The following is a 25,986-nucleotide window of genomic DNA, read 5'->3' as shown; positions in this document are numbered from 1 at the left end:
TTCTTCTCACCCAGGCGCAGGGTACCGCTGCTTGCCACAAAAACCCCAAGAAGGCTTCCTTTTGCCTATCCATATTGTCTATCGTGTGCCAGGTCCCGTGCTGAGCTGGGGTGGCGGGACAGGAGAGAACGCGTGGCTCTGGGGCAGTGCCCGGGGCCAGCCTCGGCCGACACCGGCAAGTCAGAGGCTGCTCACGGCAGGGGACTGGGGAGAGAGGCCCCGACCGGGAGCGCAGCGCCCGCCCGCCCGCCCGCCCGCGCACAGACTGATGGCGAGCGGAGAGACCAGCTCCTCAGGTGTCACCACGCCGGGAAGGTGCGACGCTCGGCCGCCTCGGCCCCCGCCCTAGCCGGGGTCAACATGGCCGCCGCGGAGGGGGGCGGGGCGCTGCGAGTCCGGGCAGGAGCGGGGCGGGGCCGCCGTCGGCCGAGCCGGCGCGCAGGCGCGGCACGGACGGGACCCGGATGGAGGCGCTGAGGTTGGAGCTCCGCGGGGGTGGTCTGGACGCGCGGGCGCGGAGGACCCGGCGCCAGCTCTGCAACTCTGGAGTCCTCCGGGGAGGGAAGCTGTCAAACGCAGGCCGAGAGAAATTAGGCGGAGGCTGTAGAGAAGCGAGGGAACCCCGCCCCTCCGCCATAGCGGCCTCCGGCGCCGCCTCTTCCTTTGCGGCCTCCGGCCCTCGTCCGCTTCCGGCCTCGTTGCCTGACCCGGCCCCGCGGTTCCCCCGGGACGAAGCCCTGGGCCGTGGCTCCCTTGGGGTGAGGGTCACTGTCCCGTCCTGGGTAGGAACTGTGTCCGAAAAGGGCAGGCTGGAACGGGCTCCCACTACGGCGGGGCTTAGCAGAAGGAGGCGGCTCGCCCCACGTTGCCTCTGGGTCAGAACGCAGCACCCATTTGAGGGTATTATTAGCCTTACCCAGAAAATTCAGGACTCCATTCAACAGATTTTTCCCAGATAGGGCGCATCACCATAAGCTTCCAGCAACAACATGTGCTGTAGTTGGAGAAAGTGCTGGGCTAAGCCTTGGATGTCCTGGCTGGAGAAGGAATGCTTACCCTTTGTTTATGGCAAAACGCTCTCCTGACTGTGGACATAGGTTTTAGAACGCAGTGCGTGAGGGGCGTGTCACTTGGCTCCAGTGAGCCTCAGTTTTCACATCCATAAAATGGCGATGGTAATTACACGGTCTTAACTGGTGTCTAATGAGATCTCTGGAGCCTATCTCACGGGTAAATTTAAAAAAAAAAAAAAAAAAAATGAAACTGGTTGGTTCTAAGCATCCGGCCAGTTAAGAGTCTGATTTGGCAAGGGGCTTCTTTCAAAGGGGTGTTGACAAAATATCTCTCTAGCTAGAGAGATAACTGTCTTGATTTTACTTGGTTTAACTTAAATTGAGTGCGGGTTGCATCTCCTGTGGCCACTGATGCCCCGGTTTGAAAGAGGGAAGGAGTGAGAATCAAGATGCAGAGGTGGATTCAGTACTTTTCCTTTCTCTGCCTCCTTTGTGCGTGCGGATGGGAGGCCAGGGGAAAGAGGGAGGGAGGGAGAGAGAGTGAGTTAGAGTTAGAGTTGGGTATGCATGTTCCTGTGATTTATGTGATTTATTTGGGTTTAGTGAATCTAGTGTTGGAGATATCGTAGGTATTCAGAAAATACTGTTTCCTGGGGCGTAACTTTAAACTGAATTGACCTAAGTAAACCGACAAGGAGTTGGGAAGTGAGGGGGCCTCCTTTTCTCCCGGTCTCCCGATGATGAAGTAAGCAGCTGGTGCCCCCTCGTGTTGAGGACGGGGTACTGCCGCTGTTAACCAGTTTTGTTCCCTTGGCGGAGAATTTTTTATATTCTCCCATTCTTTCTGTGACTTTGTCATTTGCTTTTTTTTTTTTTAATTCTATTTTGTGTGCATATGTTTATGTATATATGTGTATGGCTACAGGTGCGCCTTGGCACACCTAAGTGAGGACAAAGAACAACTGTGTGGGAGTGGGTCCTTCAGCCTGTGGGTCACTGTAGTGGCAAGTGCCTTTGCCCGCTGGACCATCTCGCTTCTTAACCTGAAACATGATAGGAGAAGTGCTTGGACCAGTGATCTTAGTTCTAGAGTCAGAAAACTGGCAATTCTCTCTCCTGTCCTTGCTACTGCTCTTAGAGAACAGATGTCTGTTTACATGCTAGGTCCTGGGAATAGAGTTAGGAAACAAAACCCCTAACAGGTAGGAAGAGAAAGATGGCAGGGCACGAGGCAGTGAGAATATAGGGCTGTCTGGTGGGTTCAGAAAATTCCAGAAAGCAAGTGAAGCCTAAAAGTTTAGAGGGTGTTAGCCACGTGAGAGAAGAAAGACGGGGCTCTAGCTCTCCTTGCTTAAACACAGTAAGAGCCATGACTGCTTTTAAATTGTGTTTTTAAAGAAATGCCTTGATGTGCATTCTGTGCCTCAGAATGGCATTGGGCTTTTGTATGAGTTTGCCTGCCACTCCTGTGGAGATGGGAAATGGCTGTTTACCCCATCCCCAGTGGTAGACCTTGTCTTCCCCGAGTTTGTTTTAGCAGTAGGAGCTGGCCGGAGTCCTGCTGAGCTGTGGTTTTCTTTTCCTTCTCCACTTAATTTAACAGACCAGCTGAACACACATCAGAGAGTGAGGCTGGCATGTGTAGTTATTACGGGCTTCTAGGATGGTTCTGTGCCCCACTTTGGGGACTCTGGTTTGGGAATTCGCTTATTATTCTGGGCAAAAGGAAAAAGGGCAGAGCCAAATAATAGCAGCCACAGCATTGACTGGTGTAGTTCCTTGTAGTTGAGTCCATTTTACCATGATGACAAGTTGGTGAGATCAGAAGGGTGGACAATAGTGCCCTGGTTTACAGACACAGGACAGAGTCTCAGAGGGACTAAGGGAGAACTTGCAAGTGACAGAATTGGGGCTTGAACCCAGGTCTTTGAGTCCTACATAAAAGCGTTTCAACAGGCTTTTAAAAGTTCTGTGAGGTTAGCTTTCCAGCTTTGTGCTTGTCTGTGTATTACTTACTGACTACACCACAGTGCTTCAAGAGTGACACCCAGTGGTCCAGCTGCCTTCAAGATAGTCTTCCCACCGGGAAGCCAGGTTTGCCATGGCCATGCTGAAGTGGGTGGTTCCTCTGGAGAAAATGTTATTGATTTGCTTTTTGGCCTGCGTGTGACCTTTTCTTCCTTGGGTGTTAGAATTTAGAAGCCTGAGGAAGCTCAGTCCTGGTGGTGAGAGAGAGGATGGAGCTCCTGGACCCATCCCAGAAAGAGGTGCTGAGATTCGCAGTCAGCTGCCGCGTCCTGACTCTGGGGCTGCAGGTCAGTCTCTGATCCTTTCCCCGAGCATGCTCTTGCCATGGGACTGAGCTAGGAGAATAAGTGGTCCTCATCTCCCTACTTCCTGGTGTGCCTCAGCATGTGGATGAACACATACAGACTGAGACCTGGTACCCCGAGAAGTGGGCAATTGCCTTAAACAGTGTATCGATCGTGTGTCTTACACGTGAAGCAGCAGAGGCTCAGGCAGGTTAAATGATTTGTCCAGAGCTAAAGATCCCACACTCCCTAGCTCCCTGCCCAGCAGCCTTAGCTATCTGATGGTCTGGCCAACAGAGATGCTTTCAAGGTGTGTGTGACCGTTCACAGTGTTGCGCAGGGCTTTTTCTTAGAGTTCAAGTTCTGTGCTACTTGAGTGGGAGAGAGGAGCCACTTTCAAGCTCTGAGACCATCTATGAATATCCACAGTACTGAGCCCCTCTCCTTGCAGTCTCCAGCACTCAGTTCTCAGTATGTTTGCCCTTTTACCAACCCCTCCCCCCAGGCTGCCTTGATACATACTTTAATCAAAATTGCACATATATGAATTCTTTGGTGCCTAGTGCACTGCTCTGTACTTGAGGTCCCAAGTATGTGATTGTGAACAGAGGTCACCACCCTAGAGTTGCTGAGTTGACATAATGATGTGTGTCTATATCACTCATATCTGGGACTCCTAGCTGCCTCCCTTGTAGAAACCTTTTCTGTCCCCCACTATTGTTAACCTGCTCTGAGCTTCTAGCTCTGAGTCTTTCCTCCCCTATTCTCTGAAGCACTTCAGGTTCTGCTGACTTCGGGCATTAAAGAGTCTTCGACTCGGTGGCCTGTACTGTCACCTGTGACTGTCACCTCACCCCACTTCTTTTCACTGGAGTGGCCTGATGCAGAGACTGGCAAAAGGAGAAAGCTCTTTAAGTGAGCTGTTCTCTGGTTGCTAGGCTGGGGAGCCTGACTCGGTGATGGCTCCGAACCAGCATCAGCTGAGCTCCTGGCAGAAGCAAAGGGGCAGCAGATCAAGTCAGCATCTGGGAAGGGGAGCCAGGGCAGCTGGGTTCTCAGTCACTGTGAGCTTGGAAACACTATAGTTCCTCAAATCTCTGACGTTCAGCCTCCAAAATTATAGTAAGTACTTATTCCCAAAACTGTGCTAAATTGTAAGCAAAAGGTCATGTTTTCCCTCAAGCAGCTGACAACCTAATGAGGCAGAAAGACGTATAACAATAAATTGATTTCATTCTCTCTCTCCTTCTCCTTCCAGCTGTAAAGCTGGTGCCATCAGGTTACAGCCCTAGCTCCCCTCCCTTGTTGCTGGCATCTCTGTCAGTGACAGTTACCCTCTGAAGGTTTTAACTCCTGTTCACTGGCACCCTTTCTGGCACTGCTTCTGTTGATGTCTGCAGTTTGAGTAGTAAGGTGATAGCTTCCTTGTCTGACCTCTCTCGTCACCGTCCTGCCTCTGAAGCTCACTCCTACCCCTGCAGATCGGAGTCTTTCACCCTCTCTGGCTGTAATCTGTGGAACCTACCATGTTTCTTTGGCCTTCAGCTTTGTCCATTACAGAGCTGAGTGTGCTCCCATGCATACAATACAGCTCTCTTGTCCCGCTACCCCTGGTTCACTCATGAGACAAAAGTCTGGTCTGGTAAATACAGTGACCTCCATGCCTACAGCTTTCCATTAAAAAATTCAAGTATAAGCTGGGCGTGGTGGCGCACGCCTTTAATCCCAGCACTCTGGAGGCAGAAGCAGGCNGATTTCTGAGTTCGAGGCCAGCCTGGTCTACAGAGTGAGTTCCAGGACAGCCAGGAACTATGCAGAGAAACCCTGTCTCAAAAAATCAAAAAAAAAAAAAAAAAAAAAAAAAAAAAAAAAAAAAGCAAGTATATTAAGTAGCCTTTTGTAAAGAAAATATACAAGGTCAAGCGAGTCCTTAGCAGCACCCAGAGGTCCTGATGAGTTCCCGTAGCCCACTCCCCTCCTGTCCTCTCAGAGGTTTTTGCTCATCAGTTACCTGGGCGACTTTTTACAGACTGACAGACTGCAGTGCTGGATGGAGATGTAGCTTAAGGTATGAGGCTCTGGATTTTATTTTCTAGTATATATGTGTGTGTGTGTGTGTGTGTTATCCATTGAAAATTCTAAAATCCAGTACTGGGAAGATGGCTCAGTAAAAGATAGTCACATGACTCCAAACCTGAGATGGGTCTCTGTGGTCATGTAGTAGAGGGAGAAACCAACTGCACAGGCACACAGCCACACACAAAGTGAATAAAAGTATAGTTCTTTCTTAAATCAGATGCCCAAGCTCTGTCCAATCTGATTTTAAGTACCTAAGAGGGAGAAAGACCTGGGGGCTGTCAGTGTTGTTTAAACTCCTGGGTGGGTCGAGTACACAGCCTAGCTTTAAGCCAGCACTTAAGTTCTGTGGTTTCCTCTTTCCACAATTTTCTTTTTTTTGGCTTTTTGAGACAGGGTTTCTCTGTATATCCCTGGCTATCCTGGNACTCACAGACCAGGCTGGCCTCGAACTCAGAAATCCGCCTGCCTCTGCCTCCCAAGTGCTGGGATTAAAGGCATGCGCCCCCATGCCCAGCTTTTCCACAATTTCTTAAAAAGATTTATTTTATTATATGTATGAGTATTTTTGCTTGTGTGCATGTTGCATACCACATGCATACAGTGCTAAAGGAGGGCAGCAGATTCTTTAGAACTAGAGTTCCAGACAGTTGTGAGCTGCTCTGTAGGTGCTAGGAACCAAACCCAGGTCCTCTGTAATAGCAGCAGGGCGGGGCCTCTTAACTGCCAGGCTCTCTCTCCAGGCTTGATTTGCTGTTTCAAATCCGTAACAACCTGCCCCAGTACTTTGAAGTAGTGATTCACATTCCTAGATAAAACCTCAGGAAAATCAAATTGCTATGTCCCTCCCCCTACCTCCACGTGTGTCCCTTGTCTGTGGTTTACTACTGAAACGGGGTGCGCCCTCTCTCGGCTTCCCTGCCCCGTGTTCTTCCCTGCCTCGTGCTTGCTCAGTGGTTTCTTTTCACTGGTGTATTCCAATGATGTGCAAAAATTGATCTCAAACGACCCCCCACCCCACCTAGGCTGGTGACACACTCTCATGACCAGCACTGGGCATGCAGGGCGCGGTCACTCCCAGCTCTCTGGCAGGTTGAGCCCCTGTCCCCCATACATGAGACTGTCCTTTTTACTCTATTGGCGGACCTGCTACCCCTTTCTCCCTTCATCTTCACAGCAAAACTCAAAATCACCTCATGCATGGTCTCCCCTTTTCTGTTAGTTAGGTGGCTTCACTTACCCTGTTCTGCTGAAGTCACTCTTAGTCACCAGTTACCTTTAAAGATGTTGTTGAAGCCTGTGGTGAGCCTCACTTCCTGTACCGGGCCTGTCAGCAGCGTTCAACAGTTGTTCTAGCATGGCTTTCACTTGGTTCTAAGACACTGGTTTCCTCTGGGCTTCCACCCCCATGCCTCACTCCCTCTTCCTGCATGTGTGCCTGGAACTCCCAGATATCTGCCTGCCTCTGACTCCTGAGTTGAGAGAGTCAAGGCTTATGCCAGCATGCCTGGCTTCCTGCTTTCTCCCCACGCTGGGTCCTTCCTTGCTTTCCAGGAAAACTCCATGCTCATCCGCGATGGTCTCCATCCTCAGAGCGCTTCTCTGCCCTTACTCCCTCCCCAGGCAGACTCCTTCAGTCTCAGTCCTGAGAGTACCGGTATTGCTTCCATAGCCAGCTGGGGTGACTCCTAATCTGGCTTCTAATGTAGACCCAGGCATCTCCTGGTTGACTTCTGCACTGGTGTCAAACTGAGAGTTAATTAGTTAGCATTGACACTCCTTCCTACACACACACACACACACACACACACACACACACACACACACAGGCCAACAAGTCTCTTCTTCCTTCGTATTTTATTAAGTAGTAATTCTTTTCTTCCAGTCACTCACCAGTGTCCTGGTTCTTCACCCCACAGGCACTCTTCAACATAATCATCCCAGATCACCATGCAGATGCCTTTTCTCCTCCTCGCCTCGCCCCCTCGGGCTCTGTGGATCAGCTCGTGGAAGGTCTTCTGGGTGGTCTGTCTCGATGGGATGCTGAACACTTCCTGTTTATTGCTGAGCACGGCTACCTTTATGAGCACAACTTTGCCTTTTTCCCTGGCTTTCCCTTGGCCCTGCTGATGGGGACTGAACTGCTGAGACCCTTGCAGGGCCTCTTGAGCCAGCGCAGTTGCCTGCTGGTCTCAGTAGCACTTCTCAACTTGCTTTTCTCCGTGCTGGCTGCAGTGGCACTTCATGACTTGGGTTGTCTGGTTCTGAACTGTCCTCGGCAGGCCTTGTGTGCAGCGCTGCTCTTCTGCCTCAGCCCTGCCAACGTCTTCCTGGCAGCTGGCTACTCGGAAGCTTTGTTTGCCTTGCTGACGTTCAGCGCCATGGGGCAGCTGGAGAGGGGCCGTGGCTGGGCTAGTGGGCTGCTCTTCGCTCTTGCTGCTGGGGTGCGCTCCAATGGGCTGGTGAGCATCGGCTTCCTCCTGCACTCTCAGTGCAGGGGCTTCTGTTCTTCTCTGGCGGTGCTGAGCCCCTGGAAGCAGCTGGTGAAGCTGATGGCCTCTATGTGCTTGGCAGTGCTCACAGTCAGCCTTCCCTTCGCCCTCTTTCAGTATCGTGCCTACATCCAGTTCTGTTCACCAGGCTCAGCCCCCTCCATCCCGGAGCCCTTGCTGCAGCTAGCTGCCGACAAAGGCTACCGACTTGCGGGAGAAAATGCGCCCCCGTGGTGCTCCTGGGACCTTCCTCTAATATACAGCTATATTCAGGATGTCTACTGGAATGTTGGTCTTCTGAGATACTATGAGCTCAGACAGGTGCCCAATTTTCTACTAGCTACACCAGTGACTGTACTGGTTGTATGGGCAACCTGGACATATGTGACCACCCACCCTTGGCTCTGCCTTACACTTGGGCTGCAAAGAACCAAGGACAGGGAGAACCTGGAGAAGCCCCACCGTGGCTTCCTCAGTCCGAAGGTGTTTGTGTACCTGGTCCACGCTGCAGCACTGCTGACCTTTGGAGGTCTGTGCATGCATGTTCAGGTGAGGTGGGTTTCTGCCTGGGGTGGCTGTGTGGGTACAGGGAGAACCTGAATGTCCTGGAGGACAGGTAACTTTCTCACTCAATGACCCATGCTTCATTTAGTCAACAGCTATTAGAGCAGACAGATGTGATCAAATACAACTGTAATAGCCCTCTGGGCAGTGGTGGTGTGCACCTTTAATCCCAGCACTTGGGGGGCAGAGGCAGGCAGATTTCTGAGTTTGAGGCCAGCCTGGTCTACAGAGTGAATTCCAGGACAGCCAGGGCTACACAGAGAAACCCTGTCTCAAAAAAAATAAATAAATAAAAAGGAAAAAAAGAAAGAAAGAAAGAAATCCCAGGGGCTGGGTCTCTGAGTTTGAAGTTAGCTGGGACTACACAGTGAAACCGTCTCAAAAACTAAAATCCACCATGACATAGTGACACACAATTGTGATTCTAGTGCTGGAGAAGCAGAGGCAGAGAAATCATTCCCAAATTAAGGGCAGCCAGCCTGGTGTTTACAGTACGTTCTCAGCCCGCTAGAGCTATATATTGAAGTCCTGCTCAAGAAACCAAACAAGCACTTGGGAGGCAGAGACAGGCGCATTTCTGAGTTCGAGGCCAGCCTGGTCTACAGAGTGAGTTCCAGAACAGCCAGGACTGCACAGAGAAACCCTGTCTCGAAAAACAAAACAAAACAAAGAAACCAAAGTTCAGATAGAGTAGCAGTACAGTTAGGCTGAGAGTATAGCTTAGTGGTAGTGTATTTGCCTAACATGTGAGAAGCCCTGAGTTCAATCCCCACCTCTGAAATAAAGGGGGAGCAAAATAGCAAGTACAGGTACTTGATGCCAAGCCTGACTGAACTGGGCTCTGCCTTGCAATCACATGTTGGCAGAAGGGAACTGACCTCACACCCTCAATGTGTTTACTGTGGATGTGGGAAAGTCCCTAACTCATGAAAGGAGGAAGGCATCGTATTTAAAATGGTTTTAGAGAGTGAAAAATAAACCAGCTTCTCATATAGGAGGCTTGCAGGAGTGGAGAGATGGCTACATCAGTGAAGTGCTTACAGCACAAACAGACTTTGCATCCTCAACTTAGCACCCACATACAAAGCCAGGTGTGGTGGAGGATCACTGATGGGCTGGGCAGCCAGTTTAGCAATATGTCCAGGTTCAGTGAAAAACTATCTCAAAAGATCAGTTCAATACCATCCTTGTACACATAGTTTGAGGTCAGCCAACACTACATAAAATTCTGTCTCCAAAACAAAAACTGGGGAAAGAGTGGGCAGGACAAAGGCAAAGGTCTGAAGGCTACCAAAGCGAGACTTTAGTCCAGGGGAATGGAGGGGACTGGAGGGATGAAAGAGGCTCTCCTTTGCTTTCCACCAGGGACAAGGGACTGAGATGCATAGTTATATACCAAAAGAGGCCGGGTTTCCTGGCTCTCCCAGCATCTCTCAGTCTTTACCTGGCAGACCTGGCCTTCCCCAGAGGCTCCTCCCTGTATAACCCAGATTTTATGGTGTGTCTGTCTGTCTGTCCTCTCTTCCTCACTCCCTCCCCACCCCTTCTTTTCCCATGGCAGCTTCCCTGGCCTTGGTCCCTGGGGCCAGTGAACTCACTTGAGTGCAGCTTCCCAATAAACCTGCCTTTAGTATAATCTAATCTCCCATAAGTTGGCTCATTTCACCTTTGGTGGAGAAATAAGCTCTCAGTTCTCTTGGAGAGCTTTCTCTAGTACACAGGCTGCCCACATTGGCCTTTTATGGTGTCTTGAGCATAGGTAGTAGACATCGTGTCCAGGGTTTGGGGTGACAGTACAGGGTCAGAGGTTTGATTTTATGTCCAGTTTTGAAGTTCTTGGCTGTCTCCAAGAAAGGCTTGTCCCTACACTGACCGGTTCTGTCCATTTGTGCTGTTCTTTGAGCCACATAGTTAGGGAGCTAAAAGAATTGTAATCTGTATCTGCGACCAACGGGATCAGCTTTGAAGTGAGTGCCAGGCAGGCTCAGACTGTGCAAGCAGGTGAGAGAACGCTTGGAGACTTGGCACCAAACTCCTGTGAGAAGGGAAATGTTGAACTAAGAGGAACAGAGACCTGCTGCTTCTCTCTGCTCTCAGCCCTTGTGATAAGGAGCCTCCAGGTTCCTACTTCCAAGGCAGACTAAAATGTAGAGACTGGGTAAAATTAGACCACAGAGAGACCCGTTGGCCCATTAGTGTGGTAATTCCACTGAGACTGGTTATTGGGAACTCGAGGTTTGTCTGACTGATGTACATAATCATTATTAGGCAGGTCTGCAGCTTTTGCCGAATTTGCTTTTCCAATGGGATTTTTTTAGTTGTCAGGACATGATTTACCCAACCACATCACTGATGCTCCAACCAACATGGCTTTTCTAGGTTCTCACGCGGTTTTTGGGCTCTTCCACTCCTATCATGTACTGGTTTCCAGCTCACCTGCTTCAGGATCAAGAACCACTGCTGAGGTGTGTGGACACAGCGCCTCGCAAGCCTCTTGAGGACAATTCCACACCCGGACAGAAGGCCCCCAGAAACTGTCTCATGAAACTCTTATGCAATTGGAAGAGTTGCTCTCCAGTCACAAAATGCATTCTAGTCTACTTCCTGACCTACTGGCTTCTAGGACTAATTCTCCATTGCAACTTCCTGCCTTGGACTTGACCTGGAGTGTCAAGGAACAGGCTGGAAGCTAATTTAACCCAGGGTTGGAAGCTCTAAGACACTGGCTGGGACTGCCTGCACACTCCTGGGAGCATTGTTCAGTAGGATCTCCGGTCTCTGGAGGCCAGTTAAGAAGGGAAAATGTGAGCACAGGCGCCCCTTCTCATCCTGGGTGGGGCAAGTTTAGGGGAGTAACTTCACTGCTCAGTGGAGCTGGCTCAAATCTCCCTAGACCACAAGTATCAGGCGATCTTAAATCTACTACTGATCCACGTGTAAGTCTTTGTCTTTTTGTTTTTTGAGAGAGGGTTTCTCTACATTGCCCTGGCTGTCCTGGAACTCACTGTGTAGACCAGGCTGGCCTCGAACTCAGAGATTCATCTGCCTCTGCCTCCTGAGTACTAGGCCCACCACCACCACCGAGTGTGAGCCACCCCTGCCTGGCCTGGTGGATAAATTTTTTTTTTTTTTAAATTTATTTATTGTTATATGTAAGTACACTGTAGCTGTCTTCAGACACACCAGAAGAGGGCATCGGATCTCATTGCAGATGGTTGTGAGCCACCATGTGGTTGTTGGGAATTGATCTCAGGACCTCTGGAAGAGCAGCCAGTGCTCTTAACCACTCTCTCCAGCTCCCTGAAGTTTTCTTCATGATCCTGGTGTGTGTGTGTGCGCGCGCGTTGTATCCTACAGACTGTGAAGATCTAAATACTCCTTTTGCAATGAATTACCTTTTTCTGGAGGAGGGGTAGTCAGGGGAGTTAAGACAGGTCCCTCTGTCTAATTCTGACTGTCCTAGAACTTGCTTGCTATGTAGATCTGGCTGGTTTTGAACTCAAGAGATTCTCCTACCTCTGCTGAACTAGTTTCTATAAATTATAGAGGGTGAGGCTAGAACTCAGTAGTAAAGTGGGGCCCTAATTTCAATAATAAATGCCACCTGGATCAGAGCACAGGGTCTGAATCTTGGCTCCCATTCCTCACTTTCCGGCTGTGTGATCTAAAGCCACCTTCAGAGCTTTTACCTTCTCTGAAATTAAGGAGGAGACTCCTTCCCTGGGGTGTGATTTATGCCTTAAATCTTGAGGCTTCCTTAAACAAAAGCTCACCTAGATACCTGGAGGCTCACAAGTGACCTAATGGGAAAGTCTTGCTTTGATCAACTGGAAACGCCTCCCCACCACCTCTGGGAACAACTCTGAATAGAAGCTGTCATGGAGAGTAATGTCACCTGGTGGAAAAGGGTAACCCAGGGTGACTGGTTTTCCATTCTCAAAGATCACACTTGATGTGTATGCATGAGTCAGAGGCACCTACCCTATAGCCCTGATGGGGAACATTGTAGCTAAGTGAGTCCAAGGTTGTCCACAGTAGCATCTGCTTCTTGGCTCCCTTTGCTTACTAATAGGATCACTGACCCTGAGGAATGTGGTGACTCCCACCTGTCTCAACACTCCAGGACCTAAGGCCTGAGGCGAGCTTGAGGGCAGCTACAGAATAAGACCCTGTATATATAAATGAAAGTGTCCTGCTGCGCAACGTGTGTGCATTCTTGAGCCAGGTAACTTTGGCTCGCTGTCACCAACCATCCTTACTCCCCATTGGGCCAAAAATTCCAATAAGCAGCATTCTTCAAAACAGATGGCAGTCGGCAGTGGCTGCTGGAAAGCTCAGAGTTGGAATTTGGACACACTCCCTCCAACCGTGACAGAAAGCTCAACTTGCCAGCTGAAGGGAAGCTCCTGGCCCAGGCCCAGCACCCTCTGTGGGAGCCTCCAGCCAGCCTGGCCAACGAGCATTCCCACCCAGCACCGCAGCTCTAGCATAGCCAAGCATTTGGTCCAGAGTCAAATGCTACTGAAAATGTACACACAGATTGGGGCAGCCCTCTGCCTTCTGCCAAGACACCAAAGTGCCCTTCTTGGCAAAAGACAACACCTCTCCCCTAGTGTCCCTCCAGCTGGCACACTGCAGCCTCCTCCCCAGCAGCTGCAAATCCTAGGACTCCCCCTCCAAAAAAAGAGTGCGTGGGAGGAGCCGGGTCCTTTGGTCTCCCTCTCTGCTCCACTTTGCCTCCGTTTGGGGGGTGACCAGAAGTGATTGTTCCTCTCCTGGGAGGAGGGGTGACTCACCCCCCACAAAGCTCCTTCGGTCTCCCTTGTTTTGTCCCTAGAGCCATCACTGAAGAAACCCTCCACCTGGGGACCCCTGCTAGGTGAGCACACCTGGAGAAGGCGGGGCCTCTGGCCTGGGCGGCTCGCGGCTCAGCTTCTAAGGAGCAGGCTGACTTTATGGCCAGCAGCTGTCCCTTGGCCGGCCTATTAACAGTCTTTAATAGTCTGAGGGAGGACCGTGAAGGGCCCAAGGCCGGAAGCTTCCTGTTTCCCCGAGGTCTAAGAATGCCACAGCTGGGTTGGGCGGCCACGGTTTCAGAGAAAAGTCATTTCCTTCTAAGACCCTGCTAAAATACAAACCAGACACTCGGAGGACCCAGAAGTGGATGTCTTTTTGTTCTTTAATGGAGGTGGGAAAAGAGGAAGCTTTGGCGCGTCTCTAGTAGTCCCACTGGGGTGGGGCCAGCGGAAGTCTGGATCTAAAAATGTAAAGTGTGGAGGCTTAAGTTTTTTAATGGATTCTTCTCACCAGTTGTTTATTAATGCCTATTTTGGACTAAGGCAGGCCTAGCCACGCCTCCTGTCCTCAAGTGTGTTTATCGAGTTTCTGGCCAGTGCACCGGAGCATTCATTAGGGAAGTGGTAAATTCTTTAAAAAGCCACATTTTAGTGTGTGTGTGTGTGTAAACATGAACATCCTATAGCCTACGTGGAAGTCAGCATTACCCTCTTGTTGAGTCTTAGTTCTTTATTATTCGCGTCCTGGAGATAAAACTGGGCATGTCCGGAGCTTGAGGACAAGTCCCTTCCCCCACTGAGCCCTCTGAGTGCTGGCCCAGAAGTAGCAAATTCTGAGGCATAAAGGACATGTTTTGCTATCTCTCTACTTAAAATTTTTTTATAATGAGGATGAATTAAAGTTTTAATTTGAAGATGGTGTGGTGCACACGTGCAGTCCCTGCCCTTGTGAAATGGTACAGGAAGATTGTGAAATCTAGACCAGCACACCTTCAATCCTAGCACTTGGGAGGTAGGGGCATCTCTGTGAATTGGAGGCTAGCCTGGTCTACAGAGTGATGTCCAGGACATCCAGGGCTACATTGTGAGGCCATGGCTCAAAACAAAAACAAAAAGGAAGAACTGGAAAGTTGTCTCAGTGGTTAAGAGCCCCAGGTCCTGTTTTTGTAGGGGATCAAGTACAGCAACCTATCACTGTAGCTCCAGCAGAGCCAACACCAGGAAACCTTGGCAGCCTGCACTCCCGTGCACATTCCCACATAGGAACACACGTAAACACATTTTAAAATCATAGGCCTAGAGAAATAGCTCAGTGGTTAAAAGTGTTAGCATTCCGTCTAGGCTCCGCCCCACAGTTACCTGGCAACAGCCAGGTGTGCCTGACTCACTATAAAAGGGGCTGCTTGTCCCCTCCTTCTCTCTTGCTCTTGCCTTCTTTCTCCCTCTCTGTTCTCTTGCCCCTTGCCCCCTCCCCTCCCCGCTTCCTGCCTTTCTCTGTCTCTCCTACCCTCATTTTTTTTTTTTCTCAAAGATCTTATTTATTTTATGTATGTGAGTACACTGTTGCCCTACTGTCGATGTCTTCAGACACACCCAGAAGAAGGTATTAGGTCTTATTACAGATGGTTGTGAGCCACCATGTGGTTGATGGGAACTGAACTCAGGACCTCTGGAAGAGCAGCAGTCAGTGCTCTTAAAGGCTGAGCCATCTCTCCAGCCCCCTCTACTATCCCCTTAACTCCCCTCCCCTGGCTCTGAATAAACTATTCTATACTATACTGTGTGACTGGTCCCTCAGGGGGAAGGGATGCCTCAGTATGGGCCAGCCAGCCGAGGCACCCCCTTCCCCCATACCTTAACCACACTTCCACCAAAACATATTCCCTCTTTATCTTTTTATAAACAACAAAAAGTGTTTACTGCTCTTCCAGAGGTCTATGTGGTTCCAAGCACCCTTGTTGGGCAGCTTAAGACCTCTGGTAACTCCAGCCCCAGGGACTCTGACATTCTTTTTAGCTTCCATGGGCTCCTGAACACACATGGCCTATACTCACGCAGATACATATATACATAAGAATATACACATCTTCAAAGAGTTGAAAGCAGTGAGTGAGTATATTATCTCCCCCATGCCCTAGTAGCATTGGCAGCGCTGGGGGCAAACCTGTCAGGCCAGCTAGGTAAGCGCTGTACTGGTGAGCTACATTCCCAGCCAGAGAGTGACTACAGCAGATGGGAAGTGAATCAAGGAAGAGCGCTCAGCTTGAAGGGAGCCAAGGAATTACTCTAAGATCTGGCTCCAGAGCCAACCCACTGTATACTAAAGCTGTGTGATCCTGGGACACACTGATCGCAGCCTGACTTCTCTCTGTCTACGGAGTTCTTTTCCATAAACTCAGTCACCCCTTATGGTAAGGTAAATGTTACTTCTGGATATTTTGAGACATCTCATAATAGTTCTTATTGACCTTAAACTCTACGTACCCCAGACTGGCCCAGAACTCTCCATCCTCTAGGCTGAGATTATATATGCATGTACACCACCATACACTTCAGAGATCATTGAATGGGGAGGTTTTTAGTCTCAGAACTTGGAAGATAGAGGCAGGCAGGTTTCTGTTAAGTCTATACCAGCCTGGTCTACCTAGCAAATACCTGGATAGCCAGGCTTACATAGTGAGACTGTCTCAAAAAGAAAGAAAAGCACTTGAAAAAAAGAAATTGATCAGTACTAAGTGTTGTGTTGTATAAAAAAGATAAAGAAAGGAGGAATATGTTCTGCAGAGGTGTAGTCAGGTATGGGGGAAGGGGGTGCCTCTGCTGGCCAGTGCTGAGACACCCCTTCCCCCTGAGGGACCAGCCACACATAGTATAGAATAGAGATTATTCAGGGCATGGCAAGGGGAGTTGTGAGGGTGGTAGAGACAGAGAGAGAGAGAAAGAGAGAGAGAGAGAGAGAGAGAGAGAGAGAGAGAGAGAGAGAAGAGAAGAGAAGAGAAGAGAAGAGAAGAGAAGAGAAGAGAAGAGAAGANAGAGAGAGAGAGAGAGAGAGAGAAGAGAAGAGAAGAGAAGAGAAGAGAAGAGAAGAGAAGAGAAGAGAAGAGAAGAGAAGAGAAGAGAAGAGAAGTAGAGCCCAGCCCCATGAGTATGAGGAGGGAGGGGAGGAAGGAAGGTGGTGAGCCCATAGAGTAGGAGGAGCAAGAATGCAAGAGCTAGAGACAGAGGAGGGACTAGCAACCTGTTACAGTGAGTCAGGGACACCTGCTGTTGCCAGGTAACTGTGGGGCGGAGCTTACACAGAATGAGTATATTGACTTTTTACATTACTTCCTAAATAACAGAGTACAACTGTTTATATACCATATACACATTATGTATTATAGACATATTTGAAAGGTGCAAGAGGATTACTTACATAGGTTATTTACAAAACCTATGTCATTTGTGTTTTTGTACCCGGGGTTCCCTTCCTAGACCCTGGGGACAGTTCTCTGGGTCACTGAGGAATGACTGCACTGACCATAGGTAGGAATAACATAGTCTCACAGAATAATTGTAAAAATTAAAATTTGACACATGGATAGTTTTTAGAAAAATGCTAACAAAAGAATAGCTGCGTTTTGGAGTGTACTGTGCCGTCATGTGCTGGGACAGTGGATTCAGAGGCTAGGACAGGTGGAGAGGCACCCCCTCAGTAATTACCACAGTGGTGCTGGGGTGGGAGAGATGAGAAAAAGGGCTCTGTGGAGCTGTGGGCAAATGGCTGGACTGCTCTAGACCTGCCTTCTCATCTGCATGTGGAGCTCAATTAGGAAGGCAGAGCTGCTCCTCTCAGTCCCTCAGGGACGGGAGGAACAGTGCAAGGTCCTTTCCTCCCTGGAGATATATAAGCCATTAATGGTTACTGGAGGCAGAGGGGACCTGCCCACACTCCTGTTGGCTGACCTAATTAAACTGATTGGTTCACCAAGCTCAGACCTTTGGTTTGCGGCTGGTGCTGTGTCTTGCTTAGGTAGGCAGACATGCGTGCTCATACCTCCCCAGGGAAAGCTAACGTAACAGGCTGTAAGGACGTGGCAGCTTGGGCCCCACAGAGTCTTCATGAGAGCAAAAGAGTGCAGTGGAGAGCACACAGTGACAACATCATTGCCATTAAACGACGAGATACAAATAGCATTCCCAGGAGGGGGAGAGGAAAGGAAGAAGAGTGGCAGAGATAACTCATTCTATAAAAATGCTTGCCGCGGAGCTGGAGAGATGGCTCAGCAGTTAAGAGCACTTGCTGCTCTTCCAGAGGTCCTGAGTTCAATTCCCAGCAACCACATGGTGGCTCACGACCATCTGTAATGGGATCCGATGCCCTCTTCTGGTGTGTCTGAGGACAGCTACAGTGTACTCACATACATCAAAGAAATAAATATTCTTTAAAAATACTTGCTAATAAGTATACGAGTACTCAAGTTTGATGACCAAAACCCATATATAAAAGGTTGAGCTTAGTGGCGGCTTGTGCTTGTAACTACAGTACACATAAGCAGGAACATGGAGACCCTGCAGAGGGCTCCCTGGCCAGATGACCTACCTAGCTGTGGGGGTTTGAATGAGAATGGCTCCCTTTGGCTTGTGTGTTAGGATTCTTGGTTTCCAGTTGGTAAAACTATTTGGGAAGAATCAGGAGGTATGGGCAGGCTTTGAGGCTTCCAAAGACTATTACATCCCTACTGCAGGCTCCTCCTTCCCCGCTTTCAGACCAAGTGTACCAACTCTCAGGTATGCTGTCTTTGCTCCGCCATCATGGACTCTTAACTCCGCGAAACCTCAAGTCCAGTTAAACACTTTTGTTTATAAATTGCCTTGGTCATAGCATTTTGTCACAGCAAGAGAACAAAGTAAGACACACGGTTGAATCCACAAGCCTCGTGGTTTCCTCATGGGAAACCTTGTTTCAAAAAGTAGATTATCAGGCTGGAGAGATGGCTCAGCAGTTAAGAACACTGACTGCTTTTCAAGAGGTTCTGAGTTCAAATCCCTGCAGCCACATGGTGGCTCACAACCATCTGTAATGGGATCTGATGCCCTCTTCTGGTGTGTCTGAAGACAGCTACAGTGTACTTACATAAATAAGTAAATCTTAGAAAGGAAGAAAGAAAGAAAGAAAGAAAGAAAGAAAGAAAGAAAGAAAGAAAGAAAGAAAGAAAGAAAGAAAAGAATCAACCAGGCAGTGGTAGCGCATATCTTTAGTCTCAGCACTTGGGCGGCAGAGAGGAAGGGCTAGGCGGAGAAATCCTGTCTTGAAAAGCCAGAGAGAGAGAGAGAGAGAGAGAGAGAGAAGGCATCTCAGATGGGATAAGCTATCACTGTTCCTCCTGTGTGATTAGCATCTCTGCATAGTGGAGATTCGCAAGCCTGATGACTCCTACCTGAAATAAAATAAGGTTGGCCCCGGTGGCCTCCACGAGAAGGTGTGCAGTGCATCGCACACAAACATGAGAAATCAAACGGTTCAAGTGCTACAAAAGGAAAGAAAGGCTGTGGTGAGGCTGGCAAGGGTGGAGCAGGAACGTATATTTAGTGAGCATGTGCAAGCCAAGGCTGGCGTCCTCGAATTCTCACTCTGTAGATCAGACTGTCCTCGAACTGCCTCTGCCTCCCAAGTGCTGGGATTAAAGTATGTGTTACCATGCTAGGCCACACCGTGAGCACTTCAAGACAAAACCAGAGAGCCTCAAGACCTTTTATTTCATCTTGGGGGGGGGGGTGCGTGCCATAGTACACGTGTGGCGGTCAGTTGCCCCTTCAGTGGATATCACTGGGGGGTTGAACTCAGGTCTTCAGGTCAGGTAGCAAGTGCCTTCACCCACAAAGCCACCCCACTCCCCCCAATAATTTTTTTTTTACATGAGGTTTTGGCTTCAATCCCCAAGAAGAAAGAAAAGGGGGAATAGGAGGGAGAGGGAAGGAAACTGAATTCAGGTATTAGGAATGAAGGTGAGGGGGCTGCAGAGACGGCTCAGTGGGTAAGGGCACCGACTGCTCTTCCAGAGGTCCTGAGTTCAAATCCCAGCAACCACATGGTGGCTCACAACCATCTGTAATGAGACCTGATACCCTCTTTTGTACAGTGTACTCACATACATAAAATAAATAAATCTTTAAGAAAAAGAAAAAAAAAGAATGAAGGCGCGAGTAAGTTTGCTGCCTCAAAACACTCTCCAAACTTCAGTGGTTCATTTATAAAGTCCTTTTATGAGACAGGGTCTTACTTTGTAGCCTTGTCTGGCCGAGAACTCAGTATGTAGACCAGGCTAGCCTCAAACTCACAGAGATCTACTTGTGTCTGCCTCCCTGCTAGGATCATATCGGTGAGCCACTTGAGCTACCACACCCACCTCTCTCTCTCTCTCTCTCTCTCCCCCTGTATACACACACACACACACACACACACACACACACACACACACACGTACACAGAAAGAGAGAGTGAGTGAGAGAAGAGTTTCTTGGAATTGGCTCTCTCCTAATACCAGTAGATCCCAGAGATCGAAAGCAGGTCATGAGGTTGGTGGCAAAAAGCATCTTTCACCCCACTGAGCCATGTCACCGACCCAGAAGTTTCTGTCTCATTTACATTGTAGTCTAGTGCAGGTTTGGGAGCAGGGGCCTGTCCCTTTCAGGACCGAGGGAGGCCATTCCTTTTTTTTTGTGACTGACTTAGCCCTGCCCTGACTTCCCAGACTCCTTGCTTGCTGAGGAGCATTGAGGGGTCACGTCAGCCCAGAGGACGTTCCATTGAGCAGGATTGTCACCCCTCAAGTCAGCCCAGAGGACGTTCCATTGAGCAGGATTGTCACCCCTCAAGTCAGCCCAGAGGACATCCCACTGAGCAGGGTTGTCACCCCTCAAGTCAGCCCAGAGGACATCCCACTGAGCAGGGTTGTCAGGAGGCCACCCTTACAGCAAGGGAGGGAAAGGAGGTGATCATAAATAATTTCTTCGTTTAACCATGTTCCAAATATTGCACAGGACATGACTTATGCTGAGAAATTCTTGGTTGTTTATCTGAAATTCAAATCCTGCACTTTTCCTAGCTAAACCTGGCGGTCCCTATGAGGAAGTGAAGCTTGGCCCAGCGCTCAGGAAGATGGAGTCTCGGATCTTTGTGTGTCAGTGTCTCTCTGAGCCAAATACCTGTTTTTCCTTACAGAATACATTTTACCCCAAGCCCCGTGTAGACATGGTACTAACTAAGCACACAGCCCCACAATCAGCTTCAGGGGCAGTTACTGTTGGCATTGACGCATTAAACAAATTGTCTCCTCTTCACAAACATACTCAGAGTCCACGAGGGGAGGGCTAAAGGGTAAAGTTGAGTCAGACTTCCAATCAGAAAAGGGAAGCAGGGAAGGGTGGGGCTTCAGGTCAACAGCTTGTTAATCCTCACTGCTCAGGCAAAGCAAGACTGTCTATAAAGCAAGACCGGGACTCGGGGAAGTTCTTGATTGGACCCTTATTTCCCTATTGGAAGGAGTCCTTGGCCCCGTGTCTGTTTTGGCTCCACCCCTTCCTTAACACGGGAGTCTGCAAGTTATGCCTTGATGACTCTCCTCACGACCACATCACAGAAGGGGCTTAGGAGTTTGGACTCCTTGGGAAATGTCCAGCTTTTGTCAATAGCTTCCTGTATGAGGGTCTATTGTTAGTTTTATGGTTCAGCCAGTTGGAGGCAGTGTGGGGATGGGAGCTAAAATTTGCTTTTAAAGGACTGACAAGATGGTTCAGTGGCCACTTGCAGCCAAGCCTGAAGACTTGAGGTCGGTCCCCAGAATCCATGGGGTGGAAGAAGAAAACCAAGTCCTGTAAATTGTCCTTCAACTGCCACATGGGCACAGATGGGAAGGGACACATATGAAGACACACAATAAATAATTAAATGTAATTTTAAAACAGGATTTATGTATTTATTTTATGTAATGAGGACACTGTAGCTGTCTTCAGACACACCAGAAGAGGGCAACATATCCCATACAGATGGTTGTGAGCCACCACGTGGTTGCTGGGAATTGAACTCAGGACCTCTGGAAGAGCAGTCGGTGCTCTTAACTGCTGAGCCATCTCTCCAGCCCTATTAAATGTAATTTTTAATTCCAAACATAATCTTTTTTTTTTTTTTTTTTTTTGGTTTTTCGAGACAGGGTTTCTCTGTGTAGTCCTGGCTGTCCTGGAACTCAATCTGTAGACCAGGCTCGCTTTGAACTCAGAAATCCACCTGCCTCTGCCTCCCAAGTGCTGGGATTAAAGGTGTGCGCCATCACTGCCGGCCTGCAAACATAATCTTTTTGGGGGGGAGTCTCATTTCTATTTATTTATTTCATGTATTTTAGTACACTATCGCTGTCTTCAGACACATCAAAAGAGGGCATCAGATTCCCATTATAGATAATTGTGAGCCACCATGTGGTTGCTGGGATTTGAACTCAGGACCTTCGGAAGAGCTGTCAGTGCTCTTAATGGCAAACATAATCTTTTACATTTTAATTATATGAGAATTTTGCCTGCATGTGCACCATATGCATGCAAGTGTCCAGAATGGCCAGAAGAGGGCGTCAATTCCCTGGCACTGGAGTTATAGACAGTTGTAGTAAAGCACCTTGTAAGTGTTAGGAATTGAACCTCTGCCCTCTGGGGGGAAAAAAAACAACTGTCCAGCTCCATATACATATTATAGATACCTCTCTTCTGCTAATTACTATGGCTTTTGTTTTGTTTTGTTTTGTTTTGTTTTGTTTTGTTTTGTTTTGTTTTGTTTTTAGCTCTGTGCTCCCAAATCTTTTTGGAGACTGGAGCTCTGCACAGAAAATCGTGTAACTGCTGCCAGCAGCCTCTGTGTTAGGCTGTGCCAGTAAAGGCCACGAGAGGGCGATAGTGACGCCGGAGGAAGAAGGGAGGAGTTGGCTCCTTCAACTGGCTTCCTGTTCCGGTGAGGGTCTAACACTCCTCTCCTGTAGCTGCACGTCCTTCCTGCACTTGCTGTGGGATGAACTTTGGATGTGTGTTTCCCCAGCAACAGTCGCAGAAGCAGCTCCATAGCATTCCACACGGAGACAGCAGCACCCAGTTAGTCTGGGTCCCCGGCAAGTGCAGAAACAGCAGGCAAGAGCTCCAGATGTTTCCAATGTGCGAAGGGCTCTGTCCGGCCCCTCCAGATGTCCCAGGTTCAGTAACTCCGAACTCTTAGGTTTGCTCTCTGGTCTAGACAGATGCTTCCTGCTGCTCGTGTCTTTTTAATTTTTTGGGGGTGTGTGTGTGGAATATTCATTTTCTTTTATCTACATATGAATGTTTTGCCTGCATATCGGCCAGGCTGGCCTCAAACTCGGAGATTCACCTTATTTATGACTCGAGTGCTGGGATTAAAAGTGTGCGTCAGCCGGGCAGTGGTGGCGCATGCCTTTCATCCCAGCACTTGGGAGGCAGAGGCAGGTGGATTTCTGAGTTCAAGGCCAGTCTGGTCTACAGAGTGAGCTCCAGGACAGCCAGGGCTACACAGAGAAACCCTGTCCCGAAGAACAAACAAACAAACAAACAAAAAAAGACTCTTTACTCCGGGCGTGGTGGCACACGCCTTTAATCCCAGCTCGGGAGGCAGGGGCAGGCGGATTTCTGAGTTCGAGGCCAGCCTGGTCTACAGCGTGAGTTCCAGGACAGCCAGGGCTATGCAGAGAAACCCTGTCTCAAAAAAAAAAAAAACCAAAACAAAAACCAAAAAAAAAAAAACAAAAAACCTGTTTACATGGGTTGGAGAGATGGCTCAGTGGTTAAGAGCACTGACTGCTCTTCCAGAGGTCCTGAGTTCAATTCCTAGCAACCACATGGTGGCTCACAACCATTTGTAATGGGATCTGATGCCCTCTTCTGGTGTGTCTGAGGACAACTACAGTGTACTCATGTACATAGAATAAATATATAATTCTTTAAAAAAAACTGTTTACACAAGCATGTAAGAAATTGTAATTGAATTTATTTATGTGTGTGTGTGTGTACGCCATTGAAGGTGCACATGGTGGGTGAATTGGGTCTGTCCTGATATCATATGGGCCTTGGGCATCAATTTTGGCCTCAAGAGCCTTCGTGTGCTAAGCTATCTCACTGGCTCTGATGAAAACATTTTTAATAAGTTCACAGCCTAAGTATAGAGCATCAGTGCTCAGCCTATGATTGGGTCATGACCCTTTGGAGGTCAAATGACCCTTTTACAAGGGTCACATATCAGATATCCGGCATGTCAGGTATTTACATTATGATTCATAACAGTAGCAAAATTACAGTTATGAAGTAGAAAAAAATAATGTTATGGTTGGGGTCACCACAACATGAGGAACTGTATTAAAATCATTAGGAAGGTTGAGAACCACTAATCTAGAATGTTCATGAAACCTCTAGGGTTATCTAGAAGGGTCCTGGCCCTTGACACCTCTCAAGGTTCATTCTCTAATTCACCCAGAGTGACTCTCAGTCCTTGTGGTAATTTGATAGATATGGCCCCATAGACTAACGTGTTTGAATGCTTGGCCCATAGGGAGTGGCACTATTAGGAGGTGTGGCCTTGTTGGGGCTTTGGAGGCTGCCCTTGGGGTCCCCTATGCTCAAGGTATGCCAGTGTGAGACACAGTGTCCCTCTGCTGTCTGCTGACCAAGAAGGAGAAATCTCAGGTACTTCTATAGCACCATGTCTGCCTGGATGCTGCCATGCTTCCCACCATGACAATAATGGACTAAACCTCTGAGATTGTAAGCTACCCCCGTTAGATGTTGTCTTTTATAAGTGTTGCCTTGGCCATGGTGTCTCTTTATAGCAATAAGACCCTAACTAAGACAACCCTATTGGCTGTCACGCATGGTAGACACCAGCAGCCCATCTGGCTTTGAGCGCACCATCCTGCCTTAGCCTAAGTTCCAGGGACATAGGCACATACTACTATGTCTAGCTTGCTCTTGCCACCCCCCCACCCCCAACCACCACAAGATATAGTCTCTGTGGGTGGTGGCACAGCCTTTGATCCCAGCACACAAGTGGATCTCTGAGTTTGAACCAGCCTGGCCTACAGCGTGAGTTCCAGGATGACCAAAGCTATTAAGAGAAACTCTGTCTCAAAACAACCAACCAGGGCTGGGACACGACTCAGCAGGTAAGAGCACTGCTCTTCCAAAGGTCCTGAGTTCAAATCCCAGCAGCCACACGGTGGCTCACAACCATCTGTAATGAGATCTGACACCCTCTTCTGGTGTGTCTGAAGACAGCTACAGTGTACTTAGATATACTAATAAATAAATCTTTAAGCCGGAGCCAGTAGAGGTCCTGAATTCAAATCCCAGCAACCACATGATGGATCACAACCATTAGTACAGCTACAGTGTACTCATATACATAAAATAAATAAATAAAATAAATAAATAAATCTTCAAAAAAAAATAGTTGGGGGCGGTGGTGGCACATGCCTTTAATCCCCACACTTGGGAGGCAGAGGCAGGTNGATTTCTAGGTTCGAGGCCAGCCTGGTCTACAGAGTGAGTTCCAGGATAGCCAGGGATACACAGAGAAACCCTGTCTCAAAAAAATCAAAACCAAACCAAACCAAAACAATGACCAAACCAAAAGATATGAGCCCATGTTAACTCAGGCTGACCCCAAACTTGCTATGTAGCTAAAGCTTCTCTTGAGATCCTGTTCCTCTAGAAGAACCTTTGTACCTTTACTGCATGCTTTCTGTGTCTAATTATGCTAAATACACAAATAGCATTCTGTGACATTTGCCTGTAGGATTCAGTACAGTAACAAGCTATAGAGGTTTGGGGCCTAGGAGCACGAGGCTATGCAATGTAGCTTAGGCATGTTTCTTGGGGGTTTTACTACTGTGAACAGACACCAACTCTTATAAGGACAATGTTTCATTAGGGTTGGCTTACAGGTTCGAAGGTTCAGCCCATTGTCATCGAGGCAGGGAGCGGGCAGGCATGGTGCAAGAGGAGCTAAGAGTTCCGCCTCTTTTTCTGAAGTCAAACAGAAGACTCGCTTCCAGGCAGCTAGGAAAAGGGTCTTACAGCCTGCACCAACACTGGAACTCCTACTCTAAGGCTATGTCCCCAAAGAGTGCCACTTCCTGGGCCAAATATATTCAAACCACCACAGCACGTATTTAGTTGTCTCACTTAAGGTTTTAAACTTATTTTTATTTTGTGCACGTGGGTACTTTATCTACATGAATGTCAGCAGTCCCCTTGAAGGCAGAAGAGGGATACAATTTCAGACCCTTGGGAGCCACTGTGTGGGTATTGGAAAATGATCCTGGGTCCTCTGGAAGAACAGTCAGTGTCCTCAAATGCTTTTTTTTTTTTTTTTTTTTTTTTTTTAAGATTTATTTATTTATTATATGTAGTACACTGTAGCTGTCTTCAGACACTCCAGAAGAGGGCGTCAGATCTTGTTATGGATGGTTATGAGCCACCATGTGGTTGCTAGGATTTGAACTCAGGACCTCTGGACCTTCGGAAGAGCAATCGGGTGCTCTTACCCACTGAGCCATCTCTCCAGCCCTCAAACCTTTTTAAAGGTTTATTTATTCTATATGAGTGCACTGTAGCTGTCTCCAGACACACCAGGAAAGAGCATTGGATTACAGATGGTTGTGAGCCACCATGTGGTTGCTGGGAATTGAACTCAGGACCTCTAGAAGAG

At 48.5% G+C, this 25,986-nt stretch overlaps 1 protein-coding gene across 4 annotated transcripts; it reads left to right on the top strand.

Moving 5' to 3' along the window:
- Positions 1–427: 427 nt before the first annotated feature.
- Pigv (phosphatidylinositol glycan anchor biosynthesis class V) lies at positions 428–11,457 on the top strand. 4 transcript variants are annotated; one of them, XM_029540486.1, is made up of 5 exons: positions 679–758; positions 3,206–3,328; positions 7,321–7,414; positions 8,042–8,442; positions 10,837–11,457. In XM_029540486.1, the coding sequence occupies exons 2-5, from the start codon at positions 3,251–3,253 to the stop codon at positions 11,116–11,118; spliced, it is 855 nt and encodes a 284-aa protein (XP_029396346.1). In that variant the 5' UTR covers positions 679–758; positions 3,206–3,250; the 3' UTR covers positions 11,119–11,457. The 4 variants fall into 4 exon arrangements, with proteins under 4 accessions (XP_029396345.1, XP_029396346.1, XP_021056601.1 ...); XM_029540485.1 differs by lacking the exon at positions 679–758 and adding an exon at positions 428–478 and having other exon boundaries at positions 7,321–8,442; XM_021200942.2 differs by having other exon boundaries at positions 7,321–8,442.
- Positions 11,458–25,986: the final 14,529 nt, after the last annotated feature.

This window comes from Mus pahari, chromosome 6, assembly GCF_900095145.1.
Source record: "Mus pahari chromosome 6, PAHARI_EIJ_v1.1, whole genome shotgun sequence".
In the NCBI taxonomy this organism is placed as follows: domain Eukaryota; kingdom Metazoa; phylum Chordata; class Mammalia; order Rodentia; family Muridae; genus Mus; species Mus pahari.
Note: the sequence above shows the minus strand (reverse complement) of the source record. Positions and strands in the feature narration are given on the sequence as shown.